Source organism: Chlorocebus sabaeus, chromosome 13 (assembly GCF_047675955.1).
Source record: "Chlorocebus sabaeus isolate Y175 chromosome 13, mChlSab1.0.hap1, whole genome shotgun sequence".
Lineage (NCBI taxonomy): Eukaryota > Metazoa > Chordata > Mammalia > Primates > Cercopithecidae > Chlorocebus > Chlorocebus sabaeus.
The window spans coordinates 13,345,737-13,366,038 of NC_132916.1; the positions used below are offsets into that span (position 1 = coordinate 13,345,737).

Below are 20,302 nucleotides of genomic sequence, written 5' to 3' on the forward strand. Positions count from 1 at the left end.
ATAAGGAAAATGAGCTCCAAGGTCTCACAGCAGGCGGGGCCTGGAATCCTGGCGCAATCTGCGACCCTCACTGCCTCCTACAGTCGGGGCTGAGCGTTCTTTCAAACAGCCAAAGTAATCACTTAAGTCCAGCAATGATCTCCTTGGAGAAATCAAGTGATCCTCCCTAGGAGACGGCCTTGGAGAGCATCGCCCTCGGCGCTGGGCACAGCAGGTCTTCCCCACCTGGGCGCGGGAGGAGGGTTTGGGGACAGCGGCCGCACTCCGGACGCTTCTTTAGATTGCACCGGAGGAGGCGGCAGCGGAACCTTTCTCCTCCGCCTCGCTCTCGCTTCCACCCGTGCCCAGTTGGGGACGGACGCACTAGAGGCGACCTAAGCATGGAGACAGCGGGCGCTGGAACTGGGCAGCCGGCCTCTGGTCTGGAGGCTCCGGGGTCCACGGATGACCAGCTTTTCCTGGTTAAAGGTAAGGTGTGCTGTGGTGAGGTGCGCGCATCCGGGCGAGCTAACCCCGGACCCTGGCTTGCGCTGGAGCAGGTATTCACACACACATCCCGCTCTGAGAGCCCTTAGCTTGGGCTTGCTCCTGAGTTTAGCCCGCGGAGTCTCGCGGCCCCAGGGCAGGTAGGTAGCTTGTTGGGTGGAGTCTCCCTTTGGGCGGGGCGGGGGGGCAGATCCCCCCAACTATTCTCCTGGGCGTGCCATATTTCCCCATCACCTCTGCAGCTGTTCTCGAGCCTTGCCTTTTCTGATTGCCATCGTCTCTATCTCCCCGTGAGAAACTTCACGCCGTGGTCTCAGGGGAGATGGGGAAGGGAAGCTGAGCCTATTCTCTGCGCTCGGGAATAATAATTCGGAATGACTCAAGGAACCAGAGGTCGTGAGGTCACGCGAGTTTCTCAGCCGCTGGCATTTATTGTTAGCAAGAGCTGCTTAGCCATGGTTTCTTGAATTTCAAAAGTGATTTTGATTGTAACTCGAATAGTATCTTAAACTTACTTTTGTACGTCTTTTTAACCTCTTTTTAATTTTTGAAATGTCCCCCCTCCTCCCTGAAACTCTTGGCAGGTGGAATTTTCCTTGGTACTGTTGCTGCAGCGGGAATGCTAGCTGGATTTATTACAACATTATCATTGGCTAAAAAGAAAAGCCCTGAATGGTTCAATAAGGTTGGTGACACTGAAATCCATTCATAGCATCATTATTGTTATTGTTTACAATCTATAGCAGCTTTTGCATAGAAAAAATAAAGAAAATATTGATGGCTTTCCACATTGCTTTAAGATGTGAATTTGTATACCCTTATGGATTCTAGAAATGTACAAATTAACCACCGGTCTTTATTTTCATTTAGAAAGATGTGCTTATGTGCTCTCTTAAATTTTAGCAGAACAAGACTTTGAAAGCTTGTCTGGTACATTTCCTATTCACAACATGACTTTAAATCTAAATTTGGGCCAGGTGTTGTGGCTCACGCCAGTAATCCCAGCACTTTGGGAAGCCCAGAGGGGTGGATCACGTAAGGTCAGGAGTTTGAGACCAGCCTGGCCAACATGGCGAAAACCCATCTCTACTAAAAATACAAAAATTAGCCGGGTAGCCTGGCGTGGTGGTGCACTCCTGTAGTCCCAGCTACTTGGGAGGCTGAGGCAGGAGAATCAGTTGAACCCAGGAGGCTGAGGTTGTAGTGAGCCCAGATCGCACCACTGCACTTTAGCCTGGGTGACAGAGCGAGACTCTGTCTCAAAAATAAATAAATATTCACACAAATAACTGTGTAATTACAATTTGATGTGTGCTATGGAGGAAAAGTGTTATGTAAAACAGCATAAAAAGTTTCCTTTCCAACTTACATTTATGTTTAATAATCATACTTAAGCCTTATTGATACCATAATGGCAAGAGACCACATTTAAAGTGTGCTTGGATCCCCTCTGAATACTTATATGGAGTTTCCTAAATCACTGCTATGGACCTTGTGGGTCATTTTCTCTCTATGTTATAGAATGTTTTCAGAGCAGAAATATATTTTGTGGTGGAAATCAGAGTAGTGCCTTAACAGTAGAGTTTTGGTTGATTTCTAAATCTAAGTTATGTTAATCCTTGGCTCACTGATCATTTTAATAATCTGATGAAAACTAGGGATTCTCTGGGGCTGGGGGGAGCACGTACACATATTCATAACTTTCCATCCTATTTTGTTGTTCTGAGATTTGATCATCACAAATGCCCTTCAGGGTCTAACAGTAGTTTTCAAACTGTGGTCCACAGAACCCTGCTGATCCTTGATCCTTGGGTCCATGAAGTCAGAACTATTTTCGTAATGATAGTAAGATGCTTGTACTAATGGTACAGAGGCAGTGGAGAGTAAAACTGCTGATACCTTGGTCTAACTAAGGCAGTAGCACCAAACTGTGCTGAAAGTCATTGTGTTCTTCATTACAAAGTACCTGTATTTTTGAAAGCCAGCATTACTTAATGCCCTTGTTGAAGAAATAAAATAATTTTATTAAATCATGACCCTCGAATAAACCTCTTTTTAATATTCTGTGTAAAGAAATGAGAAATACAAGGCCAGGCGCGGTGGCTCACACCTGTAATCCCAGCACTTTGAGAGGCCGAGGCGGGCAGATCACAAGGTCAGGAGATCGAGACCATCCTGGCTAACATGGTGAAACCCCATCTCTACCAAAAATACAAAAAATTAGCCAGGTGTGGTGGTGGGCGCCTGTAGTCCCAGCTACTCTGGAGGCTGAGGCAGGAGAATGGCGTGAACCCGGGAGGTGGAGCTTGCAGTGAGATCGTGCCACTGCACTCCAGCCTGGGCGACAGAGCGAGACACTATCTCAAAAAAAAGAAAAAAGAAAAAAAAAAAAAGAAAGAAATGGGAAATACATAAAGCATTTCTATTTTATACTGAAGTAGGATTTTTTCTCTAGAAAAGCAATTGAATTGCAAGCTGAACTAGCCACTTTTTTCCTATAGAATATCATTTTTCCTTGAAAGAACAACTGACAAACTATGCTTATTCAGAAGTGGGTATTTGGCAGACATCTTAATAATGAATAAAATGAGCTTGTCTTTTCAAGCAAACAATTGTCAGTATTTATTGCCACTGATAAAATTCAAGCTTTCAAGTGAAAAATTAGATTTTAGAAAACTTTTATCTGTCATCATGAACTTAACAGTTGCTTAATATTTAATGGTTTTTCCAATGAGATTTTATGGTGATATTAATGATGTGTTTTTTAAAATATTATTTTAATAAATGGTGTCAACAATTGAAAATCTATGTAACTCGAAAGATCTATATAACCAGTATCTTCTGAATGAGCATGATACCTGGGCTTAAAGTTCATTCAAAGTGCAAAATAGACTAATGGATTTTAATAAGAAATTACAAAAAAATTTATTGTTATGACTCCAGGTTCCATGTTGCAACTAATCCTTCATAAGTTATTTGCTTTGGTGTATTATCAGAGAAGGAAAAGCTATTACAGTATTCTTCCCTTTTCCAAAGATGTGACCATATATCTGTGTGAGGCCAGATTTTACCAAAGTTTATTTTATCGTTTATTTTCACCAAAGATAATATCTTGCAACAGACCGAATACAAAAGCAGATGTGAAAATTCATCTATCTTTTATTAAGCTAGACATTTAAAGGAGTAACAGGCCGGGTGCAGTGGCTCACTCCTGTAGTCCCAGCACTTTGGGCAGATCACTCTAGGCCAGGAGTTTGAGACCAGCCTGGGCAACACGGTAAAACCCCGTCTCTACTAAAAATACAAAAATTAGCTGGGCATGGTGGCATGCACCTGTAATCCCAGCTACTTGGGAGGCTGAGGCACGAGAATTGCTTGAACCCAGGAGGTGGAGGTTGCAGTGAGCTGAGATCATGCCACTACACTGCAGCCTGGGTGACAGAGCGAGACTGTCTCAAATAATAAAAAATAAATAAAAGAGTAACAAAAATGTAAAACATTGTCTCTCTTTGCACAGTTTCGTTTTGGAAAAGTAATTTTTCCTAAAAAATAGGCTTATATTAATCTAGAACGATTTACTATTTTTAAATGACTAATACAAATTAAGAATTTCTTAATTTTAATTTCTAATATATTAAATATTGATAAATACAACCCACCTAATTGAAAGTCTTTAGGGCCCAAGTGTAAAGGGATCCTGAGACCGGGAAGTTTGAGAACCCCTGTTTTAGATGGTTCTGTCTCCCTCTGGGAAAACATTGGAATTAGAGTATGACCACTTACCCAGACTCTGTTTCAGAGGTAAAATGGTTTGTAGAAGAACTCAGAGATTTTGGAGCACACAGTTAATGCGTGTATACTGAGCAAGCACCAGTCTAAGAATGTCACTTAGTGTACTTCACAGTTGCCACCTGGAGGTCTTTTCTAACATGAATAATATCTAGCATTTGAGTGCTTAACATGTGCTGGCTGCTCTTCTGTGGGCTTTACTCACTGAACTCCCCTTACAGCCCTAGGCAGCACCGTTACGTGTGGTCCCCATTAAAGGGCAGGAAACTGAGGCACAGATGAATTAAGCAACTTGCCTAACCTGGTACTCTTCCCATCTTTGGATACTTCTAGGGAAGAAATGTTACAATTTTTAGTAATATTGCTATTTAAATAGACTTCTGTCCATTAGCCTGGGATTCTAGATATTAAAACAGATTCAAATTGTAACCCCAGAGGACTTTAAAATGATAAACTTGTCAGTTGGGGACTGCCTACACTGCTTTTATTTTGGGATGATAGCTATCCTTTCAATGTCCTGTTTTCATCATCTTAGCTGTGTCTCATGCAAAACAACTGGGAGTTGAAAAGCAATAATAGATGCTGAATGGACTTTCATTTTTCTTTGTAATTTCCTGAATCAACAGAAAGAGGAAGGTGCAAGATAAAAGTGGCCAAGTAATCTGCTCTTGAGCTTCTTTGGTCGATCTATTAAAATAGATCAACATTTTTGTTAACTAGTATATCTTGCATTTGTACATCGGTCTCATAATTGGTAGACTAAATGAGGTGCCATAAGAGAAAATAACGTGTATTATATGTCTATTTGGTTAAAATAACTGAAGAAAATACATAATCACATGCAAAGTTTATTTATCTGAAATATCTGGTGCCCCTGCTTATCTTAACATTATGGCAGGAAAAAGATTCATAAAATAACTGAGTCATTTTAATACCCACTTATGTAGTGAGTAGATAAAAAGGGCAAGTCGTTCATCTTTCTGATATAGCTACAACTTCTGGAAAGTTATAAAAATCGATATTTAAAAAAATGTATTGCACATATGAAAACACAGCCAAGGCCGGGCGCAGTGGCTCACGCCTGTAATCCCAGCACTTTGGGAGGGCGAGACGGGCAGATCACAAGGTCAGGAGATCGAGACCATCCTGGCTAACACGATGAAACCGTGTCTCTATTAAAAATACAAAAAATTAGCCGGCAAGGTGCCGGGCGCCTGTAGTCCCAGCTACTTAGGAGGCTGAGGCAGGAGAATGGCATGAACCCCGGGGGCGGAGCCTACAGTGAGCACCATTGTACTCTGGGCAGCAAGAGTGAAACTCCATCTCAAAAAAAAAAAAAAAAAGAAAAAAAAGGCATTTGATTTACATAAAATTCATCCCAGGATTAGGCTGAAGAAAAGCTAAAACTGTGAACCGTATTTGTAAGTATGTCGCCGACCTTCTGACAAACTGAAGCTTTGCTCGTGGTAGTGCCACACATGTGAATAATAGGTTAATTTTATCACCTGCTTTTTCAAGGGTTCTGGTAAGTGGTAGACGATAAGGGGCACCCTTATCTTCAGGCACAAGAGGTATTATAAATACAGAGTTCTCATTTAGAAAATAATTTTTCTGTTTCATCTTGGGGATTCTGTATACCCTAATTGCAATGTGATTTGTTAATTTCAACTTCCATATACAAATGCCTTAATTTTAATTTAAGAAAAATAATGTGTTAGTGGGGAATAGTGTAGCCATATCTACATATGTACACATGTATGGCTAGCACATGAGGCTATATCTAAAGATCCTTTAACACAGTGTTATTTTTTGGCAAGTCAGTCTTTTCCTATAGCAAGTCAGCCAGTGTCCATTTGAAAATTTTGAACCATGGTGTCTGAATGTCATGTGACATTCTTCCCCAGAGAATAAAGCTTGTGATTAGATTTTTTTAAAGTGAATAATGAAACTTAATAAAATAATTTAGAAAAAATCTTAATAATGACAGATCAACGTCTAACAAGTTTCCACTAAGGTTCATTTTTGGATACAGGCAACTAGTAATAACTCATTTCAGGCTGAGATGGGAGGATTGCTTTAGGCCGGGAGTTGGTACAAGAAAAAAAAAAAATTAGCCAGATGTGATGGCGCACACCTGTAGTCCTGGCAACTCTAGAGGCTGAGGTAGGGGGTGGGGTTGGGCGGGGGGATTGCTGGAGCCGAGGAGTTTGAGGCTACAGTGAGCTGTGATCATGCTGCTGCAGTGTAGCCTGGGTGACAGAGTGAGACTCAAAATAAATAAATAAGAAATAGATTGAACAATATAAAGGAAGTTATTGTAAAAAAGGAAAAGGACTCTAGTAAAGAGAAATGTATTTCCAGATGGAAGACAGGATGTTAAATATTTGCGATCTCTTATCAGATTAGATTTAATGTCATTCTGTGAAAATGCCAATGAATGGGGGATAGAGAAATCTTGACAAAATGGTCTAGGATTTTTCTGGAAGAATTAACAGGCCTGGTGCCTTGCATACTCAAATATTTGTGAGTCAGAGAAGGCATGCAATTATTAAGTAGCAAAGCTAGAATTAGAACTTGGGTTAACCTAGCTTCCTAATATCATGTTGCTTGCAGAGAGAGAAATTTGCAAACACCCCCAGAGTGCTTATTCTTTCTGCACTGACTGTTTTTACCTCACCTTTTCTGTCTCATTTCAGGGAAGTATGGCCACGGCTGCATTACCGGAAAGCGGGTCTTCCCTTGCCTTGCGAGCTCTGGGCTGGGGCTCACTGTATGCATGGTGTGGGGTTGGTGTGATTAGCTTCGCAGTCTGGAAAGCTTTAGGAGTTCACAGTGTAAGTAACTACAGTCTTGTCACTGGTATCTAGATGTTTATTCTGCTGACTGTGTTCTAAATTTTCCTGGTTTTCAAATTTATTTGCATGTAGTTTGGTCACTGTCTAGGGAAATGATGACAGAGTGCGTGACTAAATTCTTACTAATAACTAGACAGCTTCTTATTACTAATAAATAAAATTTTTGAAGGTGGTAAAACTTCAAATAAATTAAGTAATGACTAATTTATAGCTAATGTTCTATATAAATTGACATTAGGGTAGGTGCAGTGGGTTACGCCTATAATCCCAGCACCTTGGGAGCCTGTGGCAGGCAAATCACTTGAACTCCAAAGTCCAAGACCAGCCTGGGCAATGTGATGAAATCCTGTCTCTACAAAAAAATCAGCTGGGTGTGGTGGCGTGCACCTATAGTCCCAGCTACTCAGAAGGCTGAGGCAGGAGGATCACCTGAGCCTCACAGGCTGAGGCTGCAGTGAGCCAAGATCACTGCACTTCAGCCTTGGCAATAGAGTGAGACCCTGTCTCAAAAACAAAATAGAATAAATAAATAAATTGACATTAGCTGTTCATTCAATAAAATTATTAATTTGGAACAACTTTCTATGCTGTTTGACATCATATATATAATCTTTGTAAAAGAGTTAAAGCATTTTAAAATTAATTATTTAAATTATTAATGTGTTGTTTATACATTTTTGGAAAAAATCCTAAAAGCTTGTGTGTGTGTGTGTGTGTGTCTATGTTTGTGTATATATGTAAAATTTATACCTCAAGTTACAGAGCATTACATTAAGAATGACTGCCTTCTTTTTTTTTTTTTCTAAACAACTGGTCGAAAGTTCTGTGGACCGGACCCTTCATGACCGGTGAGAATTGGCAGTAGTTTGAGATAGGTGGCAGTGGTAAAGTTGATGAAAACAGATTCTTGATATATTTTGAAGGTCAAGTCAGCAAAGATTTGTTGTTGATTGGATGTGGGGTGTGAGAAAGAGTGAAGTTGGATGTCATCAAGACTTTTGGCCTGAGCAACAGAAGGATGGGTGGGGAGCAGTGTGAGAAGAGGAGGCATTGGGAGATAATGTCAGGAGCTCGATCTGTGACTTGTGAGGTTGACACATCTGTTTGATAGTGAGATGGAGAGCAAGTAAGCAGTTAGATATAGAAGTTGAGAGTTAGGGGAGAAGTACAAGGTAAAGATTTGAATTTGAGACTCATCAGTATATGGGCAGCATATAAAGCCATGAGACTAGATTAACTGACCAAGGCAGTAAAGGTTGAAAGAGAAGAGAAGAGGTCTGAGGAAGGAACTCTTAGGGACTCCTAAGGTTAAGAGGTTGAGGAATGAGGGGAAAGTGCCCTGCTGAAGAGGGAAATCTCCTTGGCCTGGTGACTTAGACACCAGGTGAAGAAAACATTTCAAGGAGAAGCGACTGACTGTTGTATACTGGTGAGAAGTTACGTAAGATGATGACTGATAATTCACTGGGTTTGGCGGTGTGACAACCATTGGTGAAATGGTGGAGTAAAGTCTGAGTGATTCCAAAGGGGATGGAGGAGAATCAGAGGCAGTGTGTCTAGGTGAGTCTTGAGTTTTGCCACAAAGTGAAGGAAGGAAATGGAGTCATAGCTGGAAAAAAGAATGGGATCAAGGATAGTTTTTTACTTGTTGTATTTTACATTGGGAGAATTAACAGCATGTATATGCTGATGAGAATGATTCAGCAGGGAGGAAGAAACTGGGGCAAGTTGGCAGGGTTGCAGGAACAACCTCATAGGCATTATTGAGCTTTTCATATTTAGTTTAATCTTAAACATAAACATTGCTGTGCTTTTCACTCAGAATACACTGATAGACAGATGATGGTGCTTTTCTCCTAGTCTAAACTTTGTTTTTAAATTTTATTTTTATTTTTGACTTTTTGGAGACAGGGTCTTCCTCTGTCGCCCAGGATGGAGTGCAATGGTGCGATCTCAGCTCACTGCAGCCTCCTGGGCTCAAGCAACCCTCCCACCTCAGCCTCCTGAGTAGCTGGGACCACAGGTGCATATGCCACTCTGCCTGGGTACTTTTTAAAATTTTTTGTAGAGATGAGGTCTCACTCATCTGAGAGTGAGATGGTTGCAAACTCCCTGGACTCAAGTGATCTTCCGCCTCAGCCTCCCGAAGTGCTGGGATTAAAGGTGTGAGCCACTGCACCCAGCCCTCACCTTGATTTTCGAGTTGACTTTGCTGGCTAGTCATTGTTTGTAATGCTAAATTAGAGATTGCTTGAAAAGACAGAAAATCTGTGACTGAAGATTTTTCATGATTTTTGCTGTTAACCTCAATTTTGCTTTTGACCAATATAAAACCACTTTTTCCATTTTAGGCATTGTACAGACATTTTAGATGTAGCAGATTATTTAATCTTCATAATAACTATCTAGCAGATATTAATATCCCCCATTTTATAAATGAGGAAATTGGGGCTCAAAGAGGTTAAATCACTTGTCCAAGGTCACATAGCTTTTAACTGGCAGTGTCAAGATTTAAACTCAGGTCTGAATCTTCAGATTATTAAGTAGTACTTAGTAATAAAGTTATTAAGCTTCTAGTTTCTATAAAAATGACAGTCTGCTAGCACTTTACATGAACTGTGTGGAACTGATATGTGATGTTTGCAGTGCTGAGTAATGTGGGTCACAAACTTAGTAAAATGTTAAGGTATTTGAAAACACAAATAGTCTTGCTTAGAAGAATCAATCCCAGTTTTCATAAACCAATAAAATTAGGTTATCTGAATTATACACTTGATAATTCAATGTTTATGGGCTAGAATAATCCAACTGTGCTAGAGTAATACAATTTTTTATTCATAATTATTATGGAATTTCATTTCACATAGAACACATACCTTAAATATAAACATACATTTGTATTTCACACAGTGGCATATCATTTAATCAGAGGTTCCAAAGAAGGAGAGGTATTGGAAGCTATGTTGTTACCAAACAAAGCAGATACGTTTGCCCAGCATTGAAGATGGGTAGAATGTGAACTTCTTTGTTTTTTGGCATTAATACAAGGATTGCTGCCTAAATAAGATATTTTGGGGAGAAAAAATATTTTCTGGTTGGTACTACTGAATATAAGAATATGTGGAATCCTTTTATATTGCATCTTTATGTCATCCAGTGATAAGTAGGAAATATCTACTCAGTCTCTGCTGGGTACCTGGGATTGGGTTAGGTGCTAAGACCACGAAGAAAGACAGAGTTCCTGACATCTTTATGTCTAACTAAAAAGAGAGACTGCATATACACTCTCTCTACATATAGATCATTAGGCATATCAGTTTGATCTCCATGTCTGAGAAGGCCCACAGAAAGATGAACCCACTGATACCTTTTCAAGGACACATCTTTTAAAGGTGGTAGTGTTTGCTAATTTGCTGGTTTGTTCATTCTAAAGTCATTCGTGGGCTTCCCCTGAACCATACACTGTGCAAAGACAGGGCTACCCTGTAAAGTGGTAAGCATTTCCTGTTGACTTTCTAAGCAAATTCTTATGGTATGACCCTGCTCTGAGGCTTGCAGACAGCAATGTGGTATATTCAGCTCAGCATTTAAAGAGTTTTGATGATAATTCTGAGGTTACCCTGAATCCAGTAAGAACTTGTCACTGTGTATGTACTGTCTCATCTTTGTATGACTAAGAAAACAGTCTCAGTCAGAAAATGTTGAACAGAAATGGTCCAAGTCTTTGCACTCAATAAATAATTGAGATGATCATTCTAGATAAATGCACGTAAATCAAAATCAACTCCAGTGTTAAATAATTGTTAAGTAGCTGGCTTGAATTGTATTAAATCTCTGATAGAAACCCAGTTGCAGTACAAAAGAGTGCCATCTAATGGCTAACCTAGAGCATCTTGATGAAAGTCCTTGTAGTTCCTATTTTAATTCACAGCTACATCTGCTGGCCTAAAAGGGAACATGTTTAAAATGCTTAAAGTGAAACTTCAGTTTCTTAGAAGTATTTTGGTTTTATTGTTTGTTTATTCATAATTATTCTGCAATTTCATTTCACATAGAACACATATAACAACATTAAATATAAACACATGTGTATTTTACACAGTGGTATATCATTTAATCAGAGGTTCTAAAGAAGGAGAGGTAGGAGAAGATGTCATGTTAGACCAAGGCAGGTAAGTTTGCCCAGCATTGACAATGGGGAGAAATCAGTGCCAGTTCAATATCTACCCTGCTCCCCTGCCCAGCCTGACCAGCAAGCACGGCTTGACTATCAGTTTGTGTTCATCAATTAATTTCAAATATGCTATTTTATTATTTCATTATAATTAAGATAGCACTAATTTTATCACAATAACTTAATTGTGGAAAACAAGATGAACGTTTCCTTTGGGTTTGTAGTCTCCTAAATCAGCTGTGTACACGATCATGAGTGCACGCTGGGGCACTACGATGAAGCCGAGTGAGTGCATGCTGGAGCACTATGATTCGGTTGTTTTATCAGGACAGATAGTTTAAGTTTGGAGAATAGTTGAGGTAAATGCTCTAAGGAACTCTTGTACTAAGTGGTAATTCCCACACTATCAAAGAAGAAAAAGAAACCTTGCTGTTTACATATAGTTATTTACATGTAACTCAAGAGCAGTGACTTTTAAACTTTTTTACCTTTTATTATTTATAGTAGGTGTTGATACTTGAAGGATTCTGAAGAGGTTTCCGTTATTTATAGGTAGACTACCTTGACTTTTTTCCACCCCTTAGAAGGAGAAACATTAAATATCTAAATAATTCCTAGTTGGTATGATTAGAACTTTTACCAAGGGAGTATGCTCAATGTCTGTGGACCTGTGCTTATGTTTGTGGGGAGGTGGTTATCTCAAAGGACTGGCAGAATTACCATTGCTAACCTTTACTGGGGCTTCTAGAGAATGCATTCATGATGCCTAGTATAGTAGGAATCTACAGATAATTTATAGCTCTTGTCCTCACAGGAGCTGAAACCTCAATTGTAATAAAAACCATCAGCAAAAATGTTCTTAGTTATTGTGAAATACTTTAAATTGTCCAGTTATTTAACTTTTAAAATTAATGTATAAATGAAGGGAGTTTTTGATTTGTTTTTTACCCCTTTACCATAGGATAAGAAGTATTTGTTAGCTGGGCGGTGGCTCATGCCTGCAGTCTCAGCACTTTGGGAGGCTGAAGCAGGAGGGTTGCTTGAGTCTAGGAGTTTGAGACCAGCCTAGGCAACATAGCGAGACCCTGTTTTCACAAAAAAGTTTAAAAAATTAGCCGGGCATGGTGGCACGTGCCCGTAGACCCAGCTACTCAGGAGGCTGAGGTGTGGGAGGAGCACTTGAACCTGGCTGGGAGGTTGAGAGTGTAGCAAGCCAAGATCACACCACTGCACTCCAGCCTGGGTGACAGAGACCCTGTTTAAAAACAAACAAACAAAAAACAATATTTATCTTCTATATATATACTGAGGACCTTTTTATTCAAAAAAGAAAAAAAAGACAGCCTTGGGTATTTTTTGTAAAAATATGTACTCGTTTTAAAAAAAAAAAATCAATGTAGAAAAGTACCAAAAAAAAAAGCAAAAATCACCAGAAATCCTACTAAGTTGTAATCATAATTACAGTAGAAACATCATTTTGGACCATCTTGTGTAGGCATATCCATAGATTTGTATAGAAATGCTGTTTTACTGCCTGCTACTCTGGAATCTTTTTTCACTAAACAGTCACAGGAACATCTTTGCACAGCAGAGTATATGAATCTCCATCACTTTTAATCACTGTATGGAACGCTATTGTATATTATAATCTATTTAATCAGTCTCCTGCCAGTGGCGTTTAGATTGTAATTTTTCACTATTAAATACTATAGAGAATCAGTAGGCATACATCTTGTTGCACAAAAGATGTTATTTGTTGAGTCAAGGTGCATTTTTAAAATGTTTTTGATATTTGTTGCTAACCAGCCCTCCAGAAAAGTTTATAGAAAATGCATACAAGTTTCCTGGCATCCTTGCCCTGCTTGCCTTGCTTCTATTACTCTGAAACTTTGCCAATCTGATTGATAGAAAATAATCCACTCCCACCCCCAACTGTCTTTCTTCCTGTATTTGTCCTGAGTCCTTGCTGCTAGAAAGGCTTTTATGGAAGTGACTTGTGATTGGAGTCTTGCACAGCTTTCCAGGGCCCCGTCTTGCCTCCTCCTCTGCTGATAGATGTTGCTGCTTTTTCAAGAGCCCAGACCTCCTTTTCTTTAAAAAACAAAAAGTAAAATATGTAAATAAAACATATATTTTAAATATGTCTCTATAAATGGACATTATACTTTCCTATTATAAGAGAGAATCTTTAAGGGAAGTAAAATTGTATCTTTCCTCTAGGACAGTATTGGATGTACTCTAATAAAATGTATTTTCTCCAATTCTTTTTTGTAGCTGTTCCTAGGTATAATTTTGTTTTGTTTTGTTTTGTTTCATTTGTTTGAGACGGAGTCTCACTCTGTTGCCCAGGCTGGAGTGTAGTGGTGTGATCTTGGCTCACCGCAAGCTCCACCTCCCAGGTTCACACCATTCTCCTGCCTCAGCTTCCTGAGTAGCTGGCACTAGAGGCACCCACCACCACTCCTGGCTAATCTTTTTGTATTTTTTTTAGTAGAGACAGGGTTTCGCCGTGTTAGCCAGGATGGTCTCGATCTCCTGACCTCGTGATCTGCCCGCCTCGGCCTCCCAAAGTGCTGGGATTACAGGTGTGAGCCACCGCGCCCGGCTGCTCCTAGGTATAATTTTTATGATAATATTTAGGCTCACTTCTGAGTAACCTCATGACCAACTGGAGGGCCTTAGCTAATAATTATAATCAAGTTTCTTTTGGCTCCTTGCTAATTTAAGTTTCACTGGTAGTCTGGTGTTTCTCTTACCAGTACATTTATTCCTGCATTATTTTTACCTGTTCATCTTGAAGCAGCATTGTAGAGTGACTGCTAGAACCCCATAGGTAAATAGTAAAACTGTGAAAAAGCTTAGAAATATTTAACTCTGACGATCTCTAAGGAGGGAAATAGACTAAGTGCTGTGTACTTTCATTGGCTTAGATCAAAGATTAAAAGCAAACCTGAGTCTCTTGGCCAATTGTTTAATGGCAGCCACTTCTAAGGGATCTTCACGGGAAGTCTGAGAAGCGGCTGAAACATTTCCTTCTGCCTCCTTGCTTAATCTAATTTCAGTGCTTCCAGAGATCTCTACCAGCTTCTGGCCCCAGGAAGCAAGCGTCAATTTCTTATTCTGATTACCATACGTCAGCGTATTCGGCCTCTTTCCACTTCTTCATAGTGCTCACTAGAACTCCCAGAACAGTCATCACAATCCTGCAGAGGTAGTTCCACCTGTCACACTCTTGGGCCTTCAAACAGCTTGAGGACTGAGGAATATTTTCCCGGAATCATTTTTAAATGAATTGGAAGTAGCACTGCACATCAGTGAGTAAGTTCAAGTCAGAGGTGACAAGAACATTTCCATAACTCTTTTCCCCATTCCATTGCAGCTCTAATAGGCTTAACATGGTAGTGGAGAGAGGCACTTGATGTATATGTGGACAAGCAGTTTAGTGACAGAGAACCCGAATTACAGGGATTTGCTCTGTTTAAGGTGGGAGATAATGACCAATGTACTTTTTAAAAAAGCCAAGCAGGGGAATCAGCTGTTTTGGCATATTTCCAAAATACCTCTTTCAAAACCCACCAGTTTCCTTGTATAAGTAAAATAGGGCCCCAAGCATTTTATCAAGTGGGAATGTGTGACAAAGACTAGGACAAATCAGCTCTACCATAAAAGCTTTTTTGTTCTCAGACTTGACACAGATCAGACTTTATCACCTCAATAATGTTCCCAGTCATATCCCACAGGAGGAAGGTAGCCTTGATTTCACTTGGGTTTTCTTTTTCTTTGTCCTTAATTCTTAGACTGAGCTTAGAAAATTGGGCACACATGAGCAGATCTCTCTAAGTAAAGCATTGTGGACTGGAGATCTGATAACATTTGCTTCCCTCTTAAGCTCCGTTTTAAAAGCTACTTATGATTGATTAGTCACTTAGAAATACCTAAAACTGTGGGACAGTACTACATTAATATACAGTTGATATGTACAGTTTGTAAGTATTCACTTACGAGTATATCAGAAAATGATGTTCTCTGAAATGGATTTTTCTACCTGAAATGCTTCTAACAATTTTAAGAAGAAATCATTTTCTAATGTGCTATATATTTTTCCACTATGTAAATTGTGCTGAACATAACTTATTTAACTTTTTCTCAGTGACTCAGATCTATCATTTATTGTTTGCTTCTTATACTGACAGATTCTAGGCTTTTATAGTCATTCCTTTATTCTTTTTATGAGTTTTCTCGATTCCAGTTTGGCTCTTGTAACTTCTGACTGTCCCATTTACTTGTGAAATATTGCTGCTTTATTTTACGCAGTTATGCTTAAGGTTCTTTTTTTTTTACCCCCTCTCATCTCTTCTCCTTCACAGGTTCCAGCCACTCTGATGCTTTCATTTACACCCTGAGCTCTAGGTTCATGGGCCCACTTGACTGGACACAGGTGCTTGGATGACCTGCAGGCATCCCATGTGTCCCTCAGTGAACTGTCATTTGTCCCCAACTACAACCTACTCCTGAGTCATTCTCCCTGTGAATAGCAGCATCACCCACAAAGCTGCCCAGAGAGAAAAGCCAGGTGGCCATTCCTGACCATACTCTTTCTCACCCCTGCATCTAATCAGTCACCAAACCTTGCTCTTCCCCGACCCCCACAGCCACTATAGGTGATGGCACCTTCTTGCTTCAAGATGATTCGGACAGCTGTCTCTGTTCTCCTTGCCTCCCCGCCTTGCCTCTCTGCAGCCCTTTCTCCACCCTTCTGCCAAAGTGCTCTGGCCTTCACTTTCTCTGGACTTACCATGCACACTGCCTTTCTTCCTGTTACCAGGGATAAAAGGTCGATGCTGCTGCCAGAGGCCCACCCCTGCCATTTGGGCATTAGATCCTGCCCCTTGTCATCTACAAGGGACCTTGTCCCCATCGTTATCCTCAGCCTTAGCTGATTGTCACGTGTTCCTTCTCTGCTGTGGTGTGTACAGACATGCTCTAGTTTATCCCACCTCTAGAAGTTCTCTCTAGATATTCCTTAACCTCCTCCAGCTACCAGCCCATTTATCTGCTCCCCATTACACAAAAAAACTTCCTGAAAGAGTTGTCTGTGGTCACTGCCTCCACTTCCTCCGCTTCCTGCTCTCAGTCCAGCCCCTTGCCCCAGCACTGCACTGGAACTGCTATTAAGGTTGCCAGTGCCCTCCTTGGTGCCAGATCTTACTTTATCCTCTGTTACTTGCCGTCCCAGCAATGTTTGGCACAATGGAACCCCAACCCCCGCCTCCTGAAACACTGTGGCTTCCAAGATACCTTCGACCTCACTGGGCAGTTTGCCTGTTTCTTGTGCCAGCCCCTCCCCTGGCTAGCCTCTCAACATCAGTGTCCAGTGGCTCCTACTTAGACTCTTCTGTCCTCAGCCCCTTGACTCTTTCGTCCAGTCCCTGCCATGTTAAAACAAACAGTACGATCTGATGCTGTCCAGAGATACAGCCCCAGTCCTGACCTTCAGATTGGCCTCTCAACTTCGTATTGTGCGCCCTCACAAGTATATCACAAAGGCGTGTCAATGACCCATGTCCCATCTAGAGTGCTTGATTTCCTCACTTTATTCCCAACTTGCTCCTCCCTTGGTTTTCCCCATTTCATAAATGCCACCATCATCCCATCCTTCCACTTCAAACCAAAAACATCGATGAGAATCCTGTTAGATTCTCTCATTTCCCTTTGTTCCCTTCATCTGATGCACGCAAGTCCTGCTTGTCAGCTCTGCTGCTGAACACGGCCTGCCTCCTTCATCTCTCCACATCCATTCCTCTCTTGCCTAGTGTTTTAAGTTGCCTGTCCAGTTTCCCAGCCTCTTCCTTAATCCCTCTAGAATTTTTTTCTCCACATAGCAGCCAGAGATATTTTTAAAATGTAAGTCAGATCATGCTCCTTCCTTATTTAAAACCCTTCAGTGGCTTCCTGTTGAAGAAGGTTTACGTGAGGTAGCCCCGCCAACCTCACTGACCTCATCTTGAGCCACCACAATTGCCCACCTCATCTGTCCCCGCTGCACTCCAGCCCTGCCAGCCTTCTTATTCCTTCAGCACACAGGCCTGTTCCTGCCTAGGGCCTTTATTCTAGCTTTGCCCAGGAAACTCCTTCCCCAGGTCCTTGTATCGCTGGCTCTTTGCTGCTGTCCAGGGTTTCAACCCAAACTTAATTCACCTCCTCAGAGCAGCTTCTCCAGATGTCTTCATTCCCACCACCCAGTTACTCTCTGAAATTATCCTATTTTCTTTTCTTTGTAGCGTCTATTGCAAAACGAGATGATACTGACTATTGTCTTGTTTTATCAGTCCTCACGAAAAGAACATAAATTCTGAGAGTAGAGACCTTTATCTTGGTCGTTGTTATATCCTTGCACCTGTAACAGTGCCTAATGCATTGTAGGTGTTTAGTAAGTATTTATTGAATGCAATCTGATCACATCACTTCTACCATTTCATTTCAGTGGCGCTCTCTCTCTCTTTTTTTTTTGGGCGGGGGGGGACAGAGTCTCACTCTGTCACCCAGGCTGGAGTGCAGTGGCACAATCTTGGCTCACTGAAACCTCTGCCTCCTAGGTTCAACAGTTTTCCTGCCTCAGCCTCCTAAGTAGCTGGACTACAGGCATGCACCACCACACTCGATTGATTTTGGTATTTTTTATAGAGACAAGGTTTCACCATGTTGGCCAGGCTGGTCTGGAATGCCTGAACTCAAGTGATCCACCTGCCTTGGCCTCCTGAGGTGTTTGGATCAAAACAGGTGTAAGTCACCGTCCCTGGCCTAATGAATTTTAATTTCTTTGCTTTCCATGTTTTATGCCACATTATAAGTTTTCCTTTTTAATGATTAACACAAGTGGCTCTTTTACATTGCATCAAAAATTATGTATAAGATGCTGCTTTCAAAGAACAAAACTGTGATTGGGATGATTTATTAGAAGAGCTTGCCAATTCATTTCATATTTAAATACCATAAACAGGAAGTTGATCCCAGCATTGCTCTTTGAATTGACTTTTTGCCTTTGTTCTATCCTTTGTGGCCTTCTGTCTTTCCTCCAGTTTTCCCAGTATTGCTGACAAAGTGAAATATTTTCATGTGCTGGGATTTGCAGAGACCCCCCCCCCCCCGCCCCCGACATGAGAATTACTGAGCAATAGAATTAGAGCCTACTTATTTATTTTAAAACTACAATTTGCATTCTATGATTTTTCAAATCACAAGACTTTTAAAATAATTGTGTTTATATAATGTTCCCCTTGCATGCTGGTGAGTTTATGGCCTATTTCAGATCAGCTTATAATAATTAGCACTGCTTTCATTGTATCCCTTTTTCCCCCTTAAACCAAGGGTTTTGTGTGCTGATTATTTTTTTAAAGGTTTCCAAAGAACGAAACATTTTAAATAACTTCAAAGGATAAAAATAGTCTTTCTGCCACTGCATATTTGTTCTCATGCATTTCTAACACTGTAATAGGTTTTTGTTTTTGTTTTGTTTTTTAATGTTTTAACTTGGTAAAAGTGGGTATTGGCTTTGAAAATAGCCACAAAATCTTGTAGCTTATCCAAAGCTTTACTTGAAATATATGCATCAACTTTCTGAAGATGCCCCAGTGGGTGCCACTTTTACTTACCCTCATTTTACTTACCCTCATTTTCAGAACTCTCTAAGGTCTGTAGCCCCACCTTTCTGTCACTCTCACCTTTTAGCCCACTCTCCAGCCTTACTCACTCAGCTCTATGGTTACTCATTCTTTTCTACTACATTTACCAAATCCCTATTCATGTGCCCAGCTCTGTTCTAGAGGACAGGAATATGCTGGTAAATAAAAGGTTATCCTTCTTGCAGTGGCACATTCATAAGCATTTTACATTTAATTGTGTGTGATAAATCCTATAATGGAGAGAGGTACAAAGTACAGTGATGAAATAGGCTTTTAGAAAGCCAGTTCTGCTTAGGGGATTGGCAAAGATTGGTGAGAGAATGGAATATCAGAACTGGACTCCCAGAGAGGAAAAGGAGGATTTGAGAGCTGGGTGTGAGTCCAGGTGAAAGGAATAGTGACTTAGTGGCAACCATTCTTGGCCCAGGGACTTGCTGCTTGTTTTCATTTCCTGCTTCCTCCCTCCTAAGTGGTACAACCAAAAGTACTGAGGTGTAATCCTGCCATTAGCTATAATACTGTACTGCAGTTTGAATAGATAATTTGAGTCAGGTTTTCAATTCAGAAGGAATAATAAGCCACCTAAGATAGGAAGTCACTAGGGAGCTGTCTAGCTATACTTGGCTTTCCACATCTTTGAGTAGACCTAAATCTGCTCTGGAGGTCACATACATCTCTTTGTCTTTGTTAGTGCTTTCCTTTTTTATCTCAGGACTTATTGTAAATAAAAAAAAGCTGCTTTGTTTGGTGTGTTTTTATTTTGAACAGTTTTTTTCCCCCTCAAGATTGATTTAGTTGTGGCTAAGGGGAAAAACTGAAGAGGCAGCTATTATAGAGATTGTATTTCTGAAGAGGTTCAAATTCTAGAAAGAAAATGACTATAGAAAGTAGCCATGCAGCAAAGAGTCTTTATGTCCTTGAATTTCATGTTCAAGAACACTTATCGTGGAAAATGACTTGACTGGTGAAAGGAATCATTATAGGTGGATGGGGGGAACAGGCACCAGGTTAAAACATTTCAAGTTATGACGGAGATAAAAGAAATGACAGCTATCAAAAGTTGTTGCTTTTAAAGGATTCCTCTAAAACACTGACCACCATTAAATAAAGATGACCTTTTTAAAACTGCAGTTTTTAATTTGACAAACGTTAACCATAAATCTGACCACCAGTGCTAAGAGGATTCATGTACCTAGTGCTCTTACTATTTGGTGTGTCATGGAGTTTGTGGCTCTGTCATCTGAACAGGGTATGTGATCCCTACTGATAGGGAAAACACAGCCAGGAGGTCACCCTGAAACAGGATGTCAGGAACT

General features: G+C 40.5%; 1 protein-coding gene across 1 annotated transcript in view; it reads left to right on the forward strand.

The window, feature by feature from the left end:
* Positions 1-339: 339 nt before the first annotated feature.
* The window catches only part of TMEM242 (transmembrane protein 242), a 32,818-nt gene continuing 12,855 nt past the window's right edge, over positions 340-20,302 (forward strand). The window contains exons 1-3 of the mRNA XM_008007678.3: positions 340-468; positions 1,071-1,171; positions 6,972-7,109. Coding sequence (XP_008005869.1) covers positions 381-468; positions 1,071-1,171; positions 6,972-7,109 — 327 coding nt within the window. The 5' untranslated portion in view covers positions 340-380. The remainder of the gene's footprint in view (positions 469-1,070; positions 1,172-6,971; positions 7,110-20,302) is intronic.